The sequence below is a fragment of the Molossus molossus genome, unplaced genomic scaffold (assembly GCF_014108415.1).
Source record: "Molossus molossus isolate mMolMol1 unplaced genomic scaffold, mMolMol1.p scaffold_m16_p_1, whole genome shotgun sequence".
NCBI lineage: Eukaryota > Metazoa > Chordata > Mammalia > Chiroptera > Molossidae > Molossus > Molossus molossus.
In genome coordinates this window covers 134,740,876-134,755,715 of record NW_023425344.1, presented here as the reverse complement: position 1 = coordinate 134,755,715, position 14,840 = coordinate 134,740,876, and the positions used below count along the sequence as shown (strand labels likewise).

At 39.4% G+C, this 14,840-nt stretch overlaps 1 protein-coding gene across 1 annotated transcript in view; it reads left to right on the top strand.

The window, feature by feature from the left end:
- Positions 1 to 14,840, top strand: part of MPP7 (membrane palmitoylated protein 7) — a 355,336-nt gene that overhangs the window by 317,352 nt on the left and 23,144 nt on the right. Inside the window, exon 10 of the mRNA XM_036277124.1 lies at positions 13,331 to 13,411. Coding sequence (XP_036133017.1) covers positions 13,331 to 13,411 — 81 coding nt within the window. The remainder of the gene's footprint in view (positions 1 to 13,330; positions 13,412 to 14,840) is intronic.

The window sequence follows — 14,840 nt, the reverse complement described above, 5'->3', positions numbered from 1 at the left end:
TATTGCTGGATTTGATTTGCTAGTATTTTGTTAAGGATTTTGGAATCTTTGTTCATCAGGGATATTGGCCTGTAGTTTTTTTTCTTTGTAGTGTTTTTTTCTGGTTTGGGAATTAGAATTATGCTGGCCTCATAGAACGAGTTTGGAAGTCTTTCTTCTTGAATTTTTTGAAATAGTTTGAGGAGAATGGGTATTCGTTCTTCTTTGAATGTGTGATAAAATTCCCCCGTGAAGCCCTTCAGGCCTGGTCTTTTGTATGCTAGGAGGGTCTTGATTACATTTTCAATTTCTTTTGTTGTTATTGGACTGTTCAAGTTTTCTCTCTCTTCCCGGTTCAGTTTTGAGAGACTGTGTGTTTCTAGAAATTTGCTCATCATTTTTTTTTGTTCATTCTATTCCATATATAAGTGAGATCTTATGATATCTGTCTGACTCTGACTTGCTTATTTTGCTTAGCATAATATTTTCCAGGTCCATCTATGCTGTCTCAAAGGGTAAGAGATTCTTCTTTTTTACAGCTGCATTGTATTCCCGCGTATAAATGTACCACAGCTTTTTTATTCACTCATTTGTTGATGGGCACTTGGGCTGTTTTCAGATCTTAGCTATTGTAAATAATGCTGCTGTGAACATAGGGGTACATATATTCTTTCTGACTGGTGGTTTGGGATTCTTAGGATATATTGCTGGAAGTGGGAACACTGGGTCAAATGGCAGCTCCATTTTTAACTTTTTGAAGAAGCACCTTATTGTTTTCCACAGTGGCTGCATTCCCACCAGCAGTGTACTAGAGTCCCCTTTTCTCCACACCCTCACCAGCACTTGTTATTTGTTGATTTATTGATAGTAGCCATTCTAGCAGGTGTGAGGTGATACTCATAGTCATTTTAATTTGCATCTCTCTGATGATTAGTTACGTTGAGCATTTTTTCACTTTGCCATCTGTGAGTCCTCTTTGGAAAAGTATCTTTTCAGGTCCTTTGTCCATTTTTAATTGGATTGTCTTCCTGGTGTTCAGTTGTATGAGTTCTTTATATATTTTAGAAATTAACCCCTTATCAGATGTATTATTGGCAAATATGTTCTCCTATACCCTGAGTTCCTTTTGCATTTTTAGGGTGGTATTTTGCTGTGCAGAAGCTTTTGATTATTTTTAAATGTCAACATAGCTAAGGGGGTCTGGGATATAGAGTTGACATTTCTACAGAACAAAAATCTGACCTGCAGTGTCACACACAACTTCCAAATGTTGTGCTAGACATTTAGGGACTGAATCGATGACTCACCATATGGTGTGGTTGCAAAATAAGAGACCTGCCTTCTGTGACACTGAAGCACTGTCCTATTCCTAACAGTGTAGTTACTGTTACACTGAACTTAGCAGTAAAGTGCAGGTTATTTGCAAAATGATTTTCTTTGCTTTTATAGTCTTGACATGTTATCCCTTTGTCAATTCAAGCTGTTTCCTTATCATATTCCACTAAGTCTTGTCTGTGGTTTCTATCCAATTTCTAGTCCTTATTCTAATGTCTACCTGTACCTTTGGGCTTTCATTTTCCTGCATTCTTAAAAAAATATATTTTTTTTATTTTTAATTACACCTGACATACAATATTGTATTGGTTTCAGATGTACAATATAGTGATTAGCCATTTATAAGCTTATAGTGATTACTCTGATGAATCTAGTACCCACTTGACACCATACACAGTTATTACAATATTATTGGCTATATTTTCTATGCTGTACTTTACATCTGCATGACTATTTTTATAGCTGCCACTGTGTACTTCTTAATCATTCCCCCTTTTCACCTATCTCCCTACCCCCCTCCCATCTGGCAACCATCAAAATAAACTTTGTTTCTATGAGTTTGTTTCTGTTTTGTTTGTGGATTTGTTTTTTAGATTCCACATATAGGTTAAATCAAGTGGTATTTGTCTTTCTCTGTGTGACTTATTTCACTTAACATAATACCCTCTAGGTCCATCCCTGTTGTTGCAGATGCAAGATTTCATTCTTTTTATGGTTGAGTAGCATTCCATTGTATATATGTACCCCTTTATCTGTATCCACTCACCTATTGATTGACAGTTAGGTTACTTTCATATCTTGGTGACTATAAATAATACTGCAGTGAACATGTGGATGCATGTGTCTTTTTGAATTAGTGTCTTGGGTTTCTTTGGATAAATACTAAGAAGTGGAAGTGCCAGGTCCTTCTTTGTCTCATTATAGGCTTTGTTTTAAAGTCTATTTTTCTCACCTGGCTTGTGTTGCTCAGTGGTTGAGCATCAACCCATTGCAGCAAGAGGTTTCCAGTTTGATTTCTGGTCAGGGCATGAGCCCAGGTGGTGGACCCAATCCCCGGTGCGGGGCATGCAGGAGGTGGCCACTTGATGTTCTCTCTCATCGATGTTTCTATCTCTCTCTCCCTCTCCCTTCCTCTCTTTCTAAAATCAATAAAGAAAAAAAAATATTTTTAATAATAAAATAAAGTATATTTGTCTCTAACTATTGCTATCCTAGTGGGTTTTGTTTGTTTATTTTTTCCATTTTCAAGAAATACCTTTTTCCATCCCTTTACTTTCAGACTGTGTGTGTATCTAACAACCTGAAGTGAGGCTCTTGTAGGCAGTGTATCTATTCAGCCACCCAGTGTCTTGTTTGGAGCATGTAGTCCATTTACACTTAAAGTAATTTTTGATGTTCATATTTCTTTATCATCTTCTGCTTAAAGACGTCTCTTTAACATTTATTGTAATGCTGCTTTGGTGGTGATGAACTTCTTTAGCTTTTTCTTGTCTGAAAGGCTTTTTATTTGTCCTTTGATTCTAAATAATAGCTTTATTTGATGGTGTACTGTTAGTTCTAAGTCCTTTCTTTTAATCTCTTTGAATATTTTGTGCCAATCCCTTCTAGCCTGCAAAATATCTGTTGAGAAAACAACTGACAGTCTTATAGGCACTCCTTTGTAGGTAACTGCTTTTTTCTTGGTTTTTCAAAGATTCTCTCTGTCTTTAACCTTTTATATTTTAATTGTGATGTGGATTTGTATGTCTATTTCCTTCACCAGGTTAGGGAAGTTTTTCATCATTATCTGTTCAAACAGGTTTTCAGTTCTTCACTCTTTCTCTTCTCCTTCTGGTACCCTTATGATGCAAATGTTGGCACACTTGATGTTGTCCCAGAGGCCCCTTAAACTATCCTCATTTTTTTTTCCTTCTTTCTTTTTGGTGTTCTGATTGGGTGTTTCCTACTACCTTGTCTTTCAAATTGCTGATTCAGTCCTTTGCTTTATCTACTCTACTGTTGATTCCTTGTATTCTTTATTTTAGTTACTGTATTTATTTCTGACTGTTTTTTGTTTGTTTGTTTGTTTTCTATCTCCATTTTTATGTTTCCTATTTCTTTGGTGAAGTTCTTACTGAGACCATTGAGCATGCTTATTACCATCATTTCAAATTCTGCCTCTGGTAGATTGCTTATCTCCATTTTGTTAGTTCTTTTCTAAAGTTTTTTGCTGTTCTTTCACTTGGGACATGTTTCTTTGTCTCCTCATTTTGGCTGCCTCCCTGTGTTTGTTTCTCTGTATTAAGTGGAGTATAGTAATGTCCCCAGTTTTGTAGAGTGGCCTAATGTACAATAAAATGTAGGGGTCCTGTGGGACCTATTGGCACAGTGCCCCTGGAACACCTGAGCCAAATAGTCCAGGTGTATCCCTCATGTGGCTTGTGTGTGCCCTCCTGTTGTAGTTGAGCCTTGATTGCTGTTGGTACATCAATAGGAGGGGTTGACCCTCAGACTGATTGGTTGTGAGGACTGGCAGTGACTACAGTGGAGGAGCTGTTGTGTAGGGGCTGACCCTATGGAGCAGGATTTGCTTTAACAGAGCTCTGGTGCCTGCTGAGTCTGCCCTTTGGAAATGTTGTTTGCAGAGGTGGTTGGATGGTGCTCTGGTGTGGCCTGAAGCTGGCCACCAGGTGTGTTGGAGCCTCTTGGGAAGGGCTCTGGTTTAGGCCAAGGTCAGTTGCTACATATGACCTACCTAAGGATACTTGGGAAGAGCTATAAAGTGATCTACAGATGATTGCCACTTGGCTGAACTTGGAGGTGCCTGGGAGAGGCTAAGCTGCAAATTGAGGCCAGCTGCCCCAGTACCAGTCTTGTGCTTAACAAGAGATATAGGGCATGCCAAGGCCAGATGCTGCTTGTTTGGGATTTGTGAACCCTTGAGAGATTTTAGGAAAGTCTGCAGCATGAGCTAAGACAGGCCATTTGTGTGGAAAAGCCCCTGGAAGTACCTTCAGTGGGCTTGAAAGTTGGTGGGAAATCACCAGGGAAGGGCAAACCACGTTAGTTAAGTTGATGGAAACTCAGAAAGGCAGGCTGGATCAGAGGGCTCAACAAAGGAACAGTGGCTTCTGCCAGCACTTCTGTCTGGAGAGAAATGCCCCTCCAGCCCTTGCCCCAAAGCCAGACAGTTCAGTTCTTCTCCCGTATGTCCTTGGTGCCTTTGGAGTTGCTGTCCCAGAGCTGGGCAGCTGAGTCTGAGTAAGTTAGTGCATGGACCCTGTAAGAAGAAGTTGTCTCTCAGCCACAATCCTTGCTGGGTTTTAAGCCAGAAGTTAAGAGGACTTTTCTTCCTGGCTTTGGACCCTGGTCTGAGGAGTCTGTTGTGAGACCCCTGGTCCCTTAGGGAGGACCTTCACAGGTGAGATATCCCTCTCTAATTTTTTTTTTTTATCCTCAACTGAGGACATTTTTCCATTTTTTGTTCAGGCAGAGTGGGTGAGAGAGAGAGGAACAGAGACAGAGAAAGAAACATCGATGTGAAAGGAACACATCGAGTGGCTGCCACCCACACAACCGACCAGGGCCGGGGACAAACTGCAACCGAGGTACGCGCCTTTAGCGGGAACCGAACCCGGGTCTCTCAGGACTGCAGGCCGACGCTCCAACCGCTGAGCCAAACCAGCCAGGGCTCCCTCTCTGTTTTTAACTGCCACATGTGGGTGTGGAGCAGCCTGTTCCGTGTCTCCACCTCTTCCACCAGGCTTGACTGGATTTCTTCTATATGTCCTTAGTTATAGGACTTCCGTTCAGCTAGACTGTAGGCGGTTCTCAATGATGTTTATTCTGTAGTTTAGTTGTAATTTTGATGTGGTCATGGGAGGAAGTGAGCACAATATTTCCCTACACTGCCATCCTGACCAGAAGCCTTTAGTGTACTTTTTTTTTGTATAGAATGGCTCCTGATCTTTTTATTACTCTTAACCCCAACTTGTTTATCATAAGTAGGTGCAAACATCTGATTTCACTAGGTTTTCTTCTCTAGTTGTGCGCAAGCATTTACATATTGAAATACAGATTGCCTTGTCATAAATTACCTTTTTATCTTTCATCTATTACAGTTAGGACATTATATTAATTTGGAAGGAGGAGTTATATGTACTTGTAAGTTCATTGGCTACGAAGTCCATTTAGTTTACAAATGGGATATTGCAGAGCATTTACTGTGAAAAGGGAGAATGGGGAAGTGCTGTTTTAGAGAAGAAGCAGGGGAAGTCATCAGAGAATTGGTACTGGACTGTCATCTGTGGAAAGATGGAAGGTGGTAGTGGATCAGGGGACAGGTCTTTGATACAGGGTAAGGTGCCTAGGCATAGCATTAGAGAAAGGAAGGCACAGCCCCCAACGCAAGCCTCTTTGTCATTGCTCACACTTTTCCCTTCACCCGGAATGCCCACCTTGCTCTTCTCTATCCACCTGTATGTTCTTTGTTGTCTGGCATGAAACTGTATTCTTTTCAAAGCTCTCAAGAGGAAGTAGGCAAGAACGTGAACACTTGAATACTTACATTCTCTGCTAGGCACTCCATATAAGTTTTTCATTTATCCTTTCCAAAAAGGAGCATAATTACTTTTAAAATTAGAATGAAGTCTGATCAGGTTCAAAGATTTTAACTTGTCCGGTGTCTTAATCCGTTACAGCTTCTATAACAAAAGACTACGGATTTATTTCTCAGTTCTGGAGATCAGGGTGCCAGCATGGTAGGGTGACCCTCTCCCAGCTTATAAATGTCTCGTCGTGTCATCATGGCTGAAGGAGCTGGGGAGCTCTATAAGATCTCTTTTATAAGAGCACTAATCCCATTCATGAGGGCTCCATCCTCATGACCTAATCACTTCCAAAAACCCACCTTCCAGCATCATCACATTGAGCATTAGGATTCCAACATGTGAATTTGGGGGGTGACACACACATTCAGATCATAGCATCCAGTATCATCAGGTGGGAAAGTAATGAAGATGGGAATCTAACTCAGGCCGGTCTGGCTCTACAGCTTATATTCTGCCCAATGCAAACACTATCATTAAATAGACCCTCACAACTGAGTTATGAGAAGCTGGCCTTTGTGGCTTGTGCCCTTTTACCTTTTATTTGACTCAGATTTGCAGCTGCTCTTTGTTTTTGGCCCCAGTCCCTTTCTTAATCATTTTGTGTTACTCTCTTAACCCAGGTTCTTTCTTTGAAAACAGTTCAGTTATCATCTTTGATTCTCCACGTCATTTTCTATATGCAGTGTTCATTATCGGTGTTTAGTATGTATACATTGATTGCTTTATATATTGTAAGGTCTATGCAAGTTTTCAAATGTTTAAGGGCCAGCTGAAAATACACGGTGTAGAAGATCTTAACAAATGTAAATGCAGCTGATAGTTTTGCAAATTTAAAATGTATAATTAGATTTGCATCAAATAAAATTAAGATGCAAAGATTTTCTTTAATTGGATCTAAAACATTTGAAATTGAAATGATCACTATCTAGATGGTGGACAGTGATTTGGAAAATTCTGTTTTTGTTTTTTTAAAAAAATTTTTTATTAATTAATTTTTCTTACAGATGTTTCTCCTTTTCTCCCCACTGACTCCCCGCTCCCCCTCCCTCCATGCCCTGTCCCCAGCTTTGTGGTCCATGTCCATTGTTCATGCATACATGCATATAAATTCTGTGGTTTATCTCTCCCCCACCACCCCCTCTTCTGGGGATTGTCAGTCTGTACCCCAATTTCTGGGACTACCCCATTCCTCAGACTGTTATGTTCATTATATTCCACAAATAAGTGAGATCATATGTTACTTGTCTTTCTCTGTTTGGCTTGTTACACTTAGGATGATACTTTCCAAGTCCCTCCATGTAGTCTCAAAGGATAAGAGATATTTCTTTCTTACAGCTGCGTAGTACTCCATTGTATATATGTACCACTACTTTTTTATCCATTCGTCTACTTGGGCTGTTTCCAGATCTTAGCTATTGTAAATAGTGCTGCTATAAACATGGGGGTACATATATTCATTCTGATTGGTGTTTCAGGCTTCATAGGGTATATTCCTAGAAGTGGGATCACTGGGTCAAATGGAAGTTCAATTTTTAATTTTTTGAGGTAACACCATATTGTTTTCTATAGTGGCTGCACCAGTCTGCATTCCCACCAGCAGTGTACTAGAGTCCTCTTTTCTCCACACCCTCGCCAGTACTTGTTGTTTGATGAATTGTTGATGGTGGCCATTCTGACAGGTTTAAGGTGATACCTCATTGTTGTTTTAATTTGCATCTCTCTGATGATTAGTGATGTTGAGCATTTCTTTATATGTCTCTTAGCCATTTGTATGTCCTGTTTGGAGAAATGTCTATTTAGTTCCTCTGCCCATTTTTTAATTGGGTTCTTTGTGTTCCTTTTGTGGAGTTGTATGAGCACTCTATATATATTGGAAATTACCCCCTTATCTGATATACCATTGGCAATTATGCTCTCCCATACAGTGGGCAGCCTTTCCGTTTTGATGATTGTATCTTTCACTGTGCAGAAGCTTTTTAGTTTGATGTAGTCCCATGTGTTCATTTTCTCCTTTGTTTCTATTGCCTTAGGTGATGTATCAGTGAAAATTCTGCTGTGTATGATGTCTGAAATTTTGTTGCCTACAGTTTCCTCTAGGGTTTTTATGGATTCATGAGTCACATTTAAGTCTTTTATCCATTTTGAGTTTATTCTAGTGTAGGGTGTAAGTTGATGGTCTAATTTCATTTTTCTGAATGTAGCTGTCCAATTTTCCCAGCACCATTTATTAAAGAGGCTGTCCTTACTCCACTGTATGCTCTTGCCTCCTTTGTCAAATATTAATTGAGCATATTGCCTTGAGTCCATTTCTGGGTTCTCTGTTCTGTTCCACTGTCTATATGCGTGTTCTTGTGCCAGTACCAGGCTGTTTTGATTACAGTGGCTTTGTAGCATAACCTGAAATCTGGTAATGTGATCCCTCCTACTTTGTTCTTCTTTTTCAAGATTGCTGTGGCTATTCGAGGTCTTTTTTGGTTCCATATGAACTTTTGAAATAATTGTTCTAATTTTGTGAAGTATGCCATTGGTATTTTGATGGGGATTGCATCTAATCTATAGATTACTTTGGGTAATATGGGCATTTTAATGATGTTAAATCTTCCAGTCGATGAACAAGGTATGTGCTTCCACTTTTTAATATCTCGCTCTATTTCTTTTTTCAATGATCTGTAGTTTTCTGCAAATAGGTCCTTTATTTCTTTAGTTAAGTTTATTCCTAGGTATCGTAATTTTTTTGCCACAGTGGGAAATGGGATTATTTTCTTAGTTTCTCTTTCATGAGTTCATCATTGGTGTATAAGAATGCCATCAATTTCTTGATGTTCATTTTGTATCCTGCTACTTTTCCAAAATCATTTATTAAGTCTAGCAAATTTTTGATGGAGTCTTTGGGGTTTTCTATGTATAGTATCATGTCATCTGCAAATAATGATAGTTTCACTTCCTCCTTTCCAATTTGGATTCCTTTTATTTTTTCTTCCTGTTTGATTCCTGTGGCTAAGACTTCCAGTACTATGTTAATTAAGAGTGGCAAAATCCTTGCCTTGTTCCTGTTCTTAAGGAAAATGCTTTTACTTTTTGCCCTGAGTATGATGTTGGCTGTAGGTCTTTCATATATGGCCTTTATTTTGTTGAGATATGATCCCTCTATTCCCACATTGCTGAGCATTTTCATCATAAAGAGCTGCTGGATTTTGTCAAAGGCTTTTTTGGCATCTATTGATATGATCATGTGCTTTTTATTCTTCATTTTATTTATGTGGTGTATCACGTTTATTGATTTGCGAATATTGTACCAGCCTTGCATCCCTGGGATGAATCCCACTTGGTCATGGTGAATAATTTTTTTGGTGTATTGCTGAATCTGATTTGCTAGTATTTTGTTCATGATTTTGGCATCTATGTTCATCAAGGATATTTTCCTGTAGTTTTCTTTCTTTGTAGTGTCTTTTTCTGGTTTTCGAATTAGAATTATGCTGGCCTCGTAGAACGAGTTTGGAAGTCTTCTTCTTCATAAACTTTTAAAAATAGTTTGAGGAGAATGGGTGTTAGTTTTTTTTTTTTTTGAATGTTCGGTAAAACTCATTCGTGAAGCCATCCAGGCCTGGGCTTTTGTTTGCTGGAAGAGTCTTGATTACCTCTTCAATTTCTTCTGTTGTTATTAAGTTTTCTATCTCTTCCTGGTCCAGTTTTGGGAGACAATATGTTTCTAGAAATTTCTCCATTTTGCTTAGATTGCCGAATTTGTTGCCATATAATTGTCCATAGTAACTGTTAATGATCTTTTGTATTTCAGTGGTGTCAGTTGTTACTTTTCCTCTTTCATTTCTGATTTTGTGTATTTGGGTTCTCTCTCTTCATTTCTTGGTGAGTCTAGCTAAGGGTCCATCAATCTTGTTTATCTTTTCGAAAAACCAGCTCTTTGTTTCATTGATCCTTTGTATTGTTTCTTTGGTGTCTATGTCATTTATTTCTGCTCTGATCTTTACTGTTTCCTTCCTTCTACTTGCTCTGGTTTTGTTTGTTTGTTTGTTTGTTTGCTCTCTAGTTCTTTAAGTTGTGAGGTTAGATAGTCTATAAGAGACTTTTCTTGTTTTTTGAGGTAGGCCTGTAGTGCTATGAACTTCCCTCTCAGAACTGCTTTTCCTGCATCCCATAAATTTTGTGTTGTGTTTTCATTATCATTGGTTTTCATGAAGTTTTTAATTTCTTCCTTGATCTCTTCAGTAACGCATTCATTGTTTAATAACATGTTATTTAGCTTCCATGTGTTCAAATGTCTTTGTATGTTCTTCTTGCAATTGATTTCTAGTTTCATGCCATTGTGATCTGAGAACATGCTTGATATGATTTCAGTCTTCTTGAACTTGTAGAGGCTTAGTTTGTGCCCTAACATGTGGTCTGTCTTTGAGAATGTCCCATGTGCACTTGAGAAGAATGTGAATTCTGTAGTTTTGGGGTGTAATTCTCCGTAGATATCTATTAAATCCATTTGGTCTAGTGCTTCATTTAGAGTCTCTGTTTCCTGGCTAATTTTCTGTCTAGAGGATCTATCCAGTGATGTCAGCAGAGTGTTGAAGTTTCCTGCTATGATTGTATCGCTATCGATTTCTCCTTGGAAGTCCTCCAGAAGGTTTTTAATATAGTTTGGTGCTCCTCTATTGGGTGCATATATATTTATTAAGGTTATATCTTTTTGTTGGATAGATCCTTTCAATATTATGTAGTGGCCTTCTTTGTCTCTAGTCATGGCCTTCATTTTGAAATTTATTTTATCAGATATGAGTATTGCTACCCCAGCTTTTTTTTTCTTTCCATTTGCTTGGAAAATTTTTTTCCATCCCTTCACTTTCAACCTGTGTGATTCTTTTGTTGTGAGGTGGGTCTCTTGTAAACATCATATAGATGAGTCATGCTTTCTTATCCAATCAGCTACTCTGTGTCTTTTTATGGGAGCACTCAATCCATTTACATTTAAGGTGATATGTACTTATTGATTGCCTTTTTGTTTAGTATGGTTCTATTTTTCTTCCCATTTCTCCTGCTAATTACAGCAGTCCTTTTAACATTTCTTGCAGTGCTGGTTTGGTGCTAATGTATTCCCTTAGCCTTTTTTTTTGTCATCTGGGAAGCTCTTTATTTGACCTTCTATTTTGAATGATAGCCTTGCTGGATAGAGCAGTCTTGGATTCAGATCCTTGTTTTTCATAACCTTGATTACTTAATGCCATTCCCTTCTGGCCTGCAGTGTTTCTTGTGAGAAGTCAGCTGAGAGCCTTGTGGGGTTTCTTTTGTAGGTAACCTGTTGCTTCTCTCTTGCTGCTTTTAGGATTCTCTCTTTGTCTTTAATTTTTAGCATTTTAATTACTATGTGTCTTGGTGTGGGCCTGTTTGGGTTCCTCTTACTTGGGGCTCTCTGTGCTTCTTGAACTGGAATGCCTTCTTCCTTCACCAAATTAGGGAAGTTTTCTGTCACTATTTCTTTGAACATATTCTCTAACCCTTGCTCATTTTCTTCTTCTTCGGGGACTCCTATGATGCGAATATTATTACATTTTCAGTTGACCCACAGTTCTCTTAAGGTGTCTTCCTGTTTTTTAATTGTTTTTTCCTTTTGGTTTTCTGATTGGTTGATTTTTTCTACCCTGTCTTCTAATTCACTGGTCTGGTCCTCAGCTTCCTCTACTCTGCTTTTTAGACCTTCCAGTGTGTTTTTCATTTCTGATATATCATTCTTTATTTCTTCCTGTTGGTTTTTAATTTCCAACTGGTTGATTTTCAACATTTCTGTGTCTTTACTCATGGTGCTTATGTCCTTACACATGCTGTTGAGCTTCCTCAAGATCATGGCTCTGAATTTTAGTTCTGTTAACTTGCTTAACTGCACCTCATTTATCTCATCTTTGGTAGAGGTCTCTTGTTCTTTCATTTGGCTTTTTTTTCTGTTTTTCACCATTTTGGCTATCACAGTGGGCTTTGGAGTCTGCCAAATTTTCTTGTGGGTGTTGGTGTTCTGCTGTTTGTGGCTTCCCTGGGTTTGGATGAGTCAGGGAGGACCCTCTTTAAACACCAGTGTCAAGTCTTAACTCTCCTGTTTATAGTTGCTAGCTGGGGCAATGGTAATTATCCTCTAGCTTTTTTGCCTGGAGGCTATTAGTAGAGGTCACCTGAAGAACCTTGGTTTCTTAGTTGACTGAAAATCTCTCTTAGGTGCTCAATGTAAAAGGATTTTTCCAAGAGTGGGGCAGATGCTGGTTGTTAATGGGCTTCAGTTAGCATTTCAATGGCCACCAGGTGGGGTTGAATCTCTGAGGGAGGGGCCGCCACCTCTCCCCAGGGTCCTGGGAAGGAGTAATATGACCACAGTCCTGCGTGGCTGCACTCAGCAAAAGCTCTGAGCACCCTCCATATCCGGAGTGTCCCCACACAGTTCCAGTGGAGTCTGCCTTCCCTCTGCCGGAGCCCAAGGTAAGTGGCTGCTGCCAATTTAGCCTCTGTCCCGGCTCTGCGCTGTGGAGCCGCCTGGGACTTTAACCCGAGGGTGCTGCTCCCAGCTAAGGGCGGCTGAGGCTGAGGCTGAGGCACCAGCTGAGGGCGTAGCACCCAGCAGAGGTCGCAGGACCCAGCCAACGTTGTGGTACCCAGCCGAGGCAGCTGCTCATCCCAGCCGAGGCCACAGGATCTAGCTGAGGGTGCAGTTTCCAGCCGAGGCCGCTGGCCCCAGCCGAAGTCACAGGACCCAGCTGAGGTCGCAGGTCCCAGCCGAGGTGGCAGCAGCTTCCAGCCGAGGCTGCTGGACCCAGCTGAGGGCATAGCACCCAGTCGAGGCCACAGGACCCAGCCGAGGGCACAGCTTCCAGCCGAGTTCACTGGTCCCCGCCCAGGCCGCTGCAGACCGTGGGCTTCCGGCCCCCTCTCGTGTCTTCACAAGCCTACCAGGATTGAGTCAGTGTCCCTGGTTATGTGGTCCTCCAGGCTGCCTTTCGGTTGTCCCTTCCTGACGAATGGTCTTTATTTTCGTTGTAATTCCAGTTTGGTCCTGGGAGATGCTCTGTGTAGCTTCCATTCACTCCGCCGCCATTTTTCTCTGTCCTCGAAAATTCTGTTTTTTTAGGTGAACATATTTTTTAGGCTTTTCTGGATGCCATTACTGGGTAATGTACTCAGATACTCTTGAGTGTGTTTCATTTAAACATAAATATTTCTAATCTTTTTCATGAAAAGATGGGATTACAATTTTAAAAGTAAAAAACAGCAACGAACCAGCTAGCTTTTTCTTGCATACAACTCAACTGGAGATAATCTCTTTATTTGGGATGCATGTAAAGTTGGATGCATGTTCTATGTCCTCTGGATTTGTGTCAGTTATAGAAATGTTTATATGACATTTTGTTCAGTAATGAATTTATATTAATTCTGTTTTTCAGGTCCTGTAGGTGTAGGTTTGAATGAACTGAAACGAAAACTACTGATCAGTGACACACAGCACTATGGAGTGACGGTGCCCCGTAAGTTCTGCCTGTTCAGTGCCGCCAGCACTGCTCTGATGACTGCTCGATGCCCGCGTGGCATGTCTGAGCCCGCGTGCCCTTCTCAGCCCTCCTCATCTAGACTCCGCCCGCGAAGTGTGTAGTCACATTACCCACATTTGATATAGAAAACTGAGGCACAAAACTGAGGGATTTGCCCCAAATTTACACAGATCCTTGGCCTGAATATTTGTTAACTATAGCTTCTTTACTCTCATTTTTATGGTGAATTTTAATACACATATGACATTAAATTATTATTTACAAATTTTCTTCTAAATAGGAGTCTAGCTATTCTGTTTCCTAAAATAAGTGCTAATGTTTTCCAGAGTTTTTCCCCAGCTTTAAGATTAGAAAGACCAAACCTCACAGAGCTGAAGGAGGCTTCTTATAATATAAACCTTAATTACTTTTTATATGTAGTAATTGGCAGATAGTGTTAAATGGGCCTTTCATAGCCATATAATCCAAATATGGTAGGCTTTTCAGTACACAGAATTAGATCTATTTTTATGAAAGTGGTTTTCACAGGCATTCTTGCAAATAAAATGTGATTCTGGAAGCATTTTGATCTTCAGAATAAATGCCATTTGACTACTTAATATGTTGATGTTAGAAAGTCGTCTAAAAGACTAAATTGAAATGTTGGCTTTCTTCAAGTGGTTTTAGTACTATTTTTTAAAGTCATTTGTATATAGCCCTTAGCAATGTTCTCTAGTTTTGGAAGAGTTCAACTTTATTTTAAAATTATAGTTTTCTATTACCTCAAGTTATTCCTTGTTACTACATTTTTCCAAATTATTGTTTGTAATCATTTTCAGCCATAAGTTATAGGACTGACAGTTTCCATCAACAGAGATGAAAGTAAAGGAAAATGTGGAAATGTGGAATTAAACAGTTTCTTTCTTTCTTTTTTTAACTTTAATTATTCACTTCTCTCACAAAAGCTGAGTTGTAATATACAGGTAATTAGAAAATTTTACAAAACATTCCCTTAGTTAAGCTTATAAGTGAGCAATTAAAAAAGAGGATGGAAAACTATATTACAAAGGAAAATAATGACTTTATTAAATTCCTACTGTGTATTCATCTCTTTCATTTATCTTAATTTATTTAATGCTCCCAACAAAGTGAAGATAGGTGATGTTTCCATTTTCCAGAGAAGAAAACAGGGTAGAAATGAGACTTGGCCTTACTCAGTTCCACAGGCATTAGTTGCACTTGAATTTGAAACCAAGTTTTATGTAACCACTTTTCATGTTCTGTCTCCTATATGACACTGTACAATCCTTTCAAACTACAGATTCCCTTTTTTTGTTGCCCTGTTAGTAGGAAAAACTGGTTTCTTTTGAAGATTGGAAATAATCAGTAATGCTGTCTATCACACATAACCCTCTCTGGTAGTTTT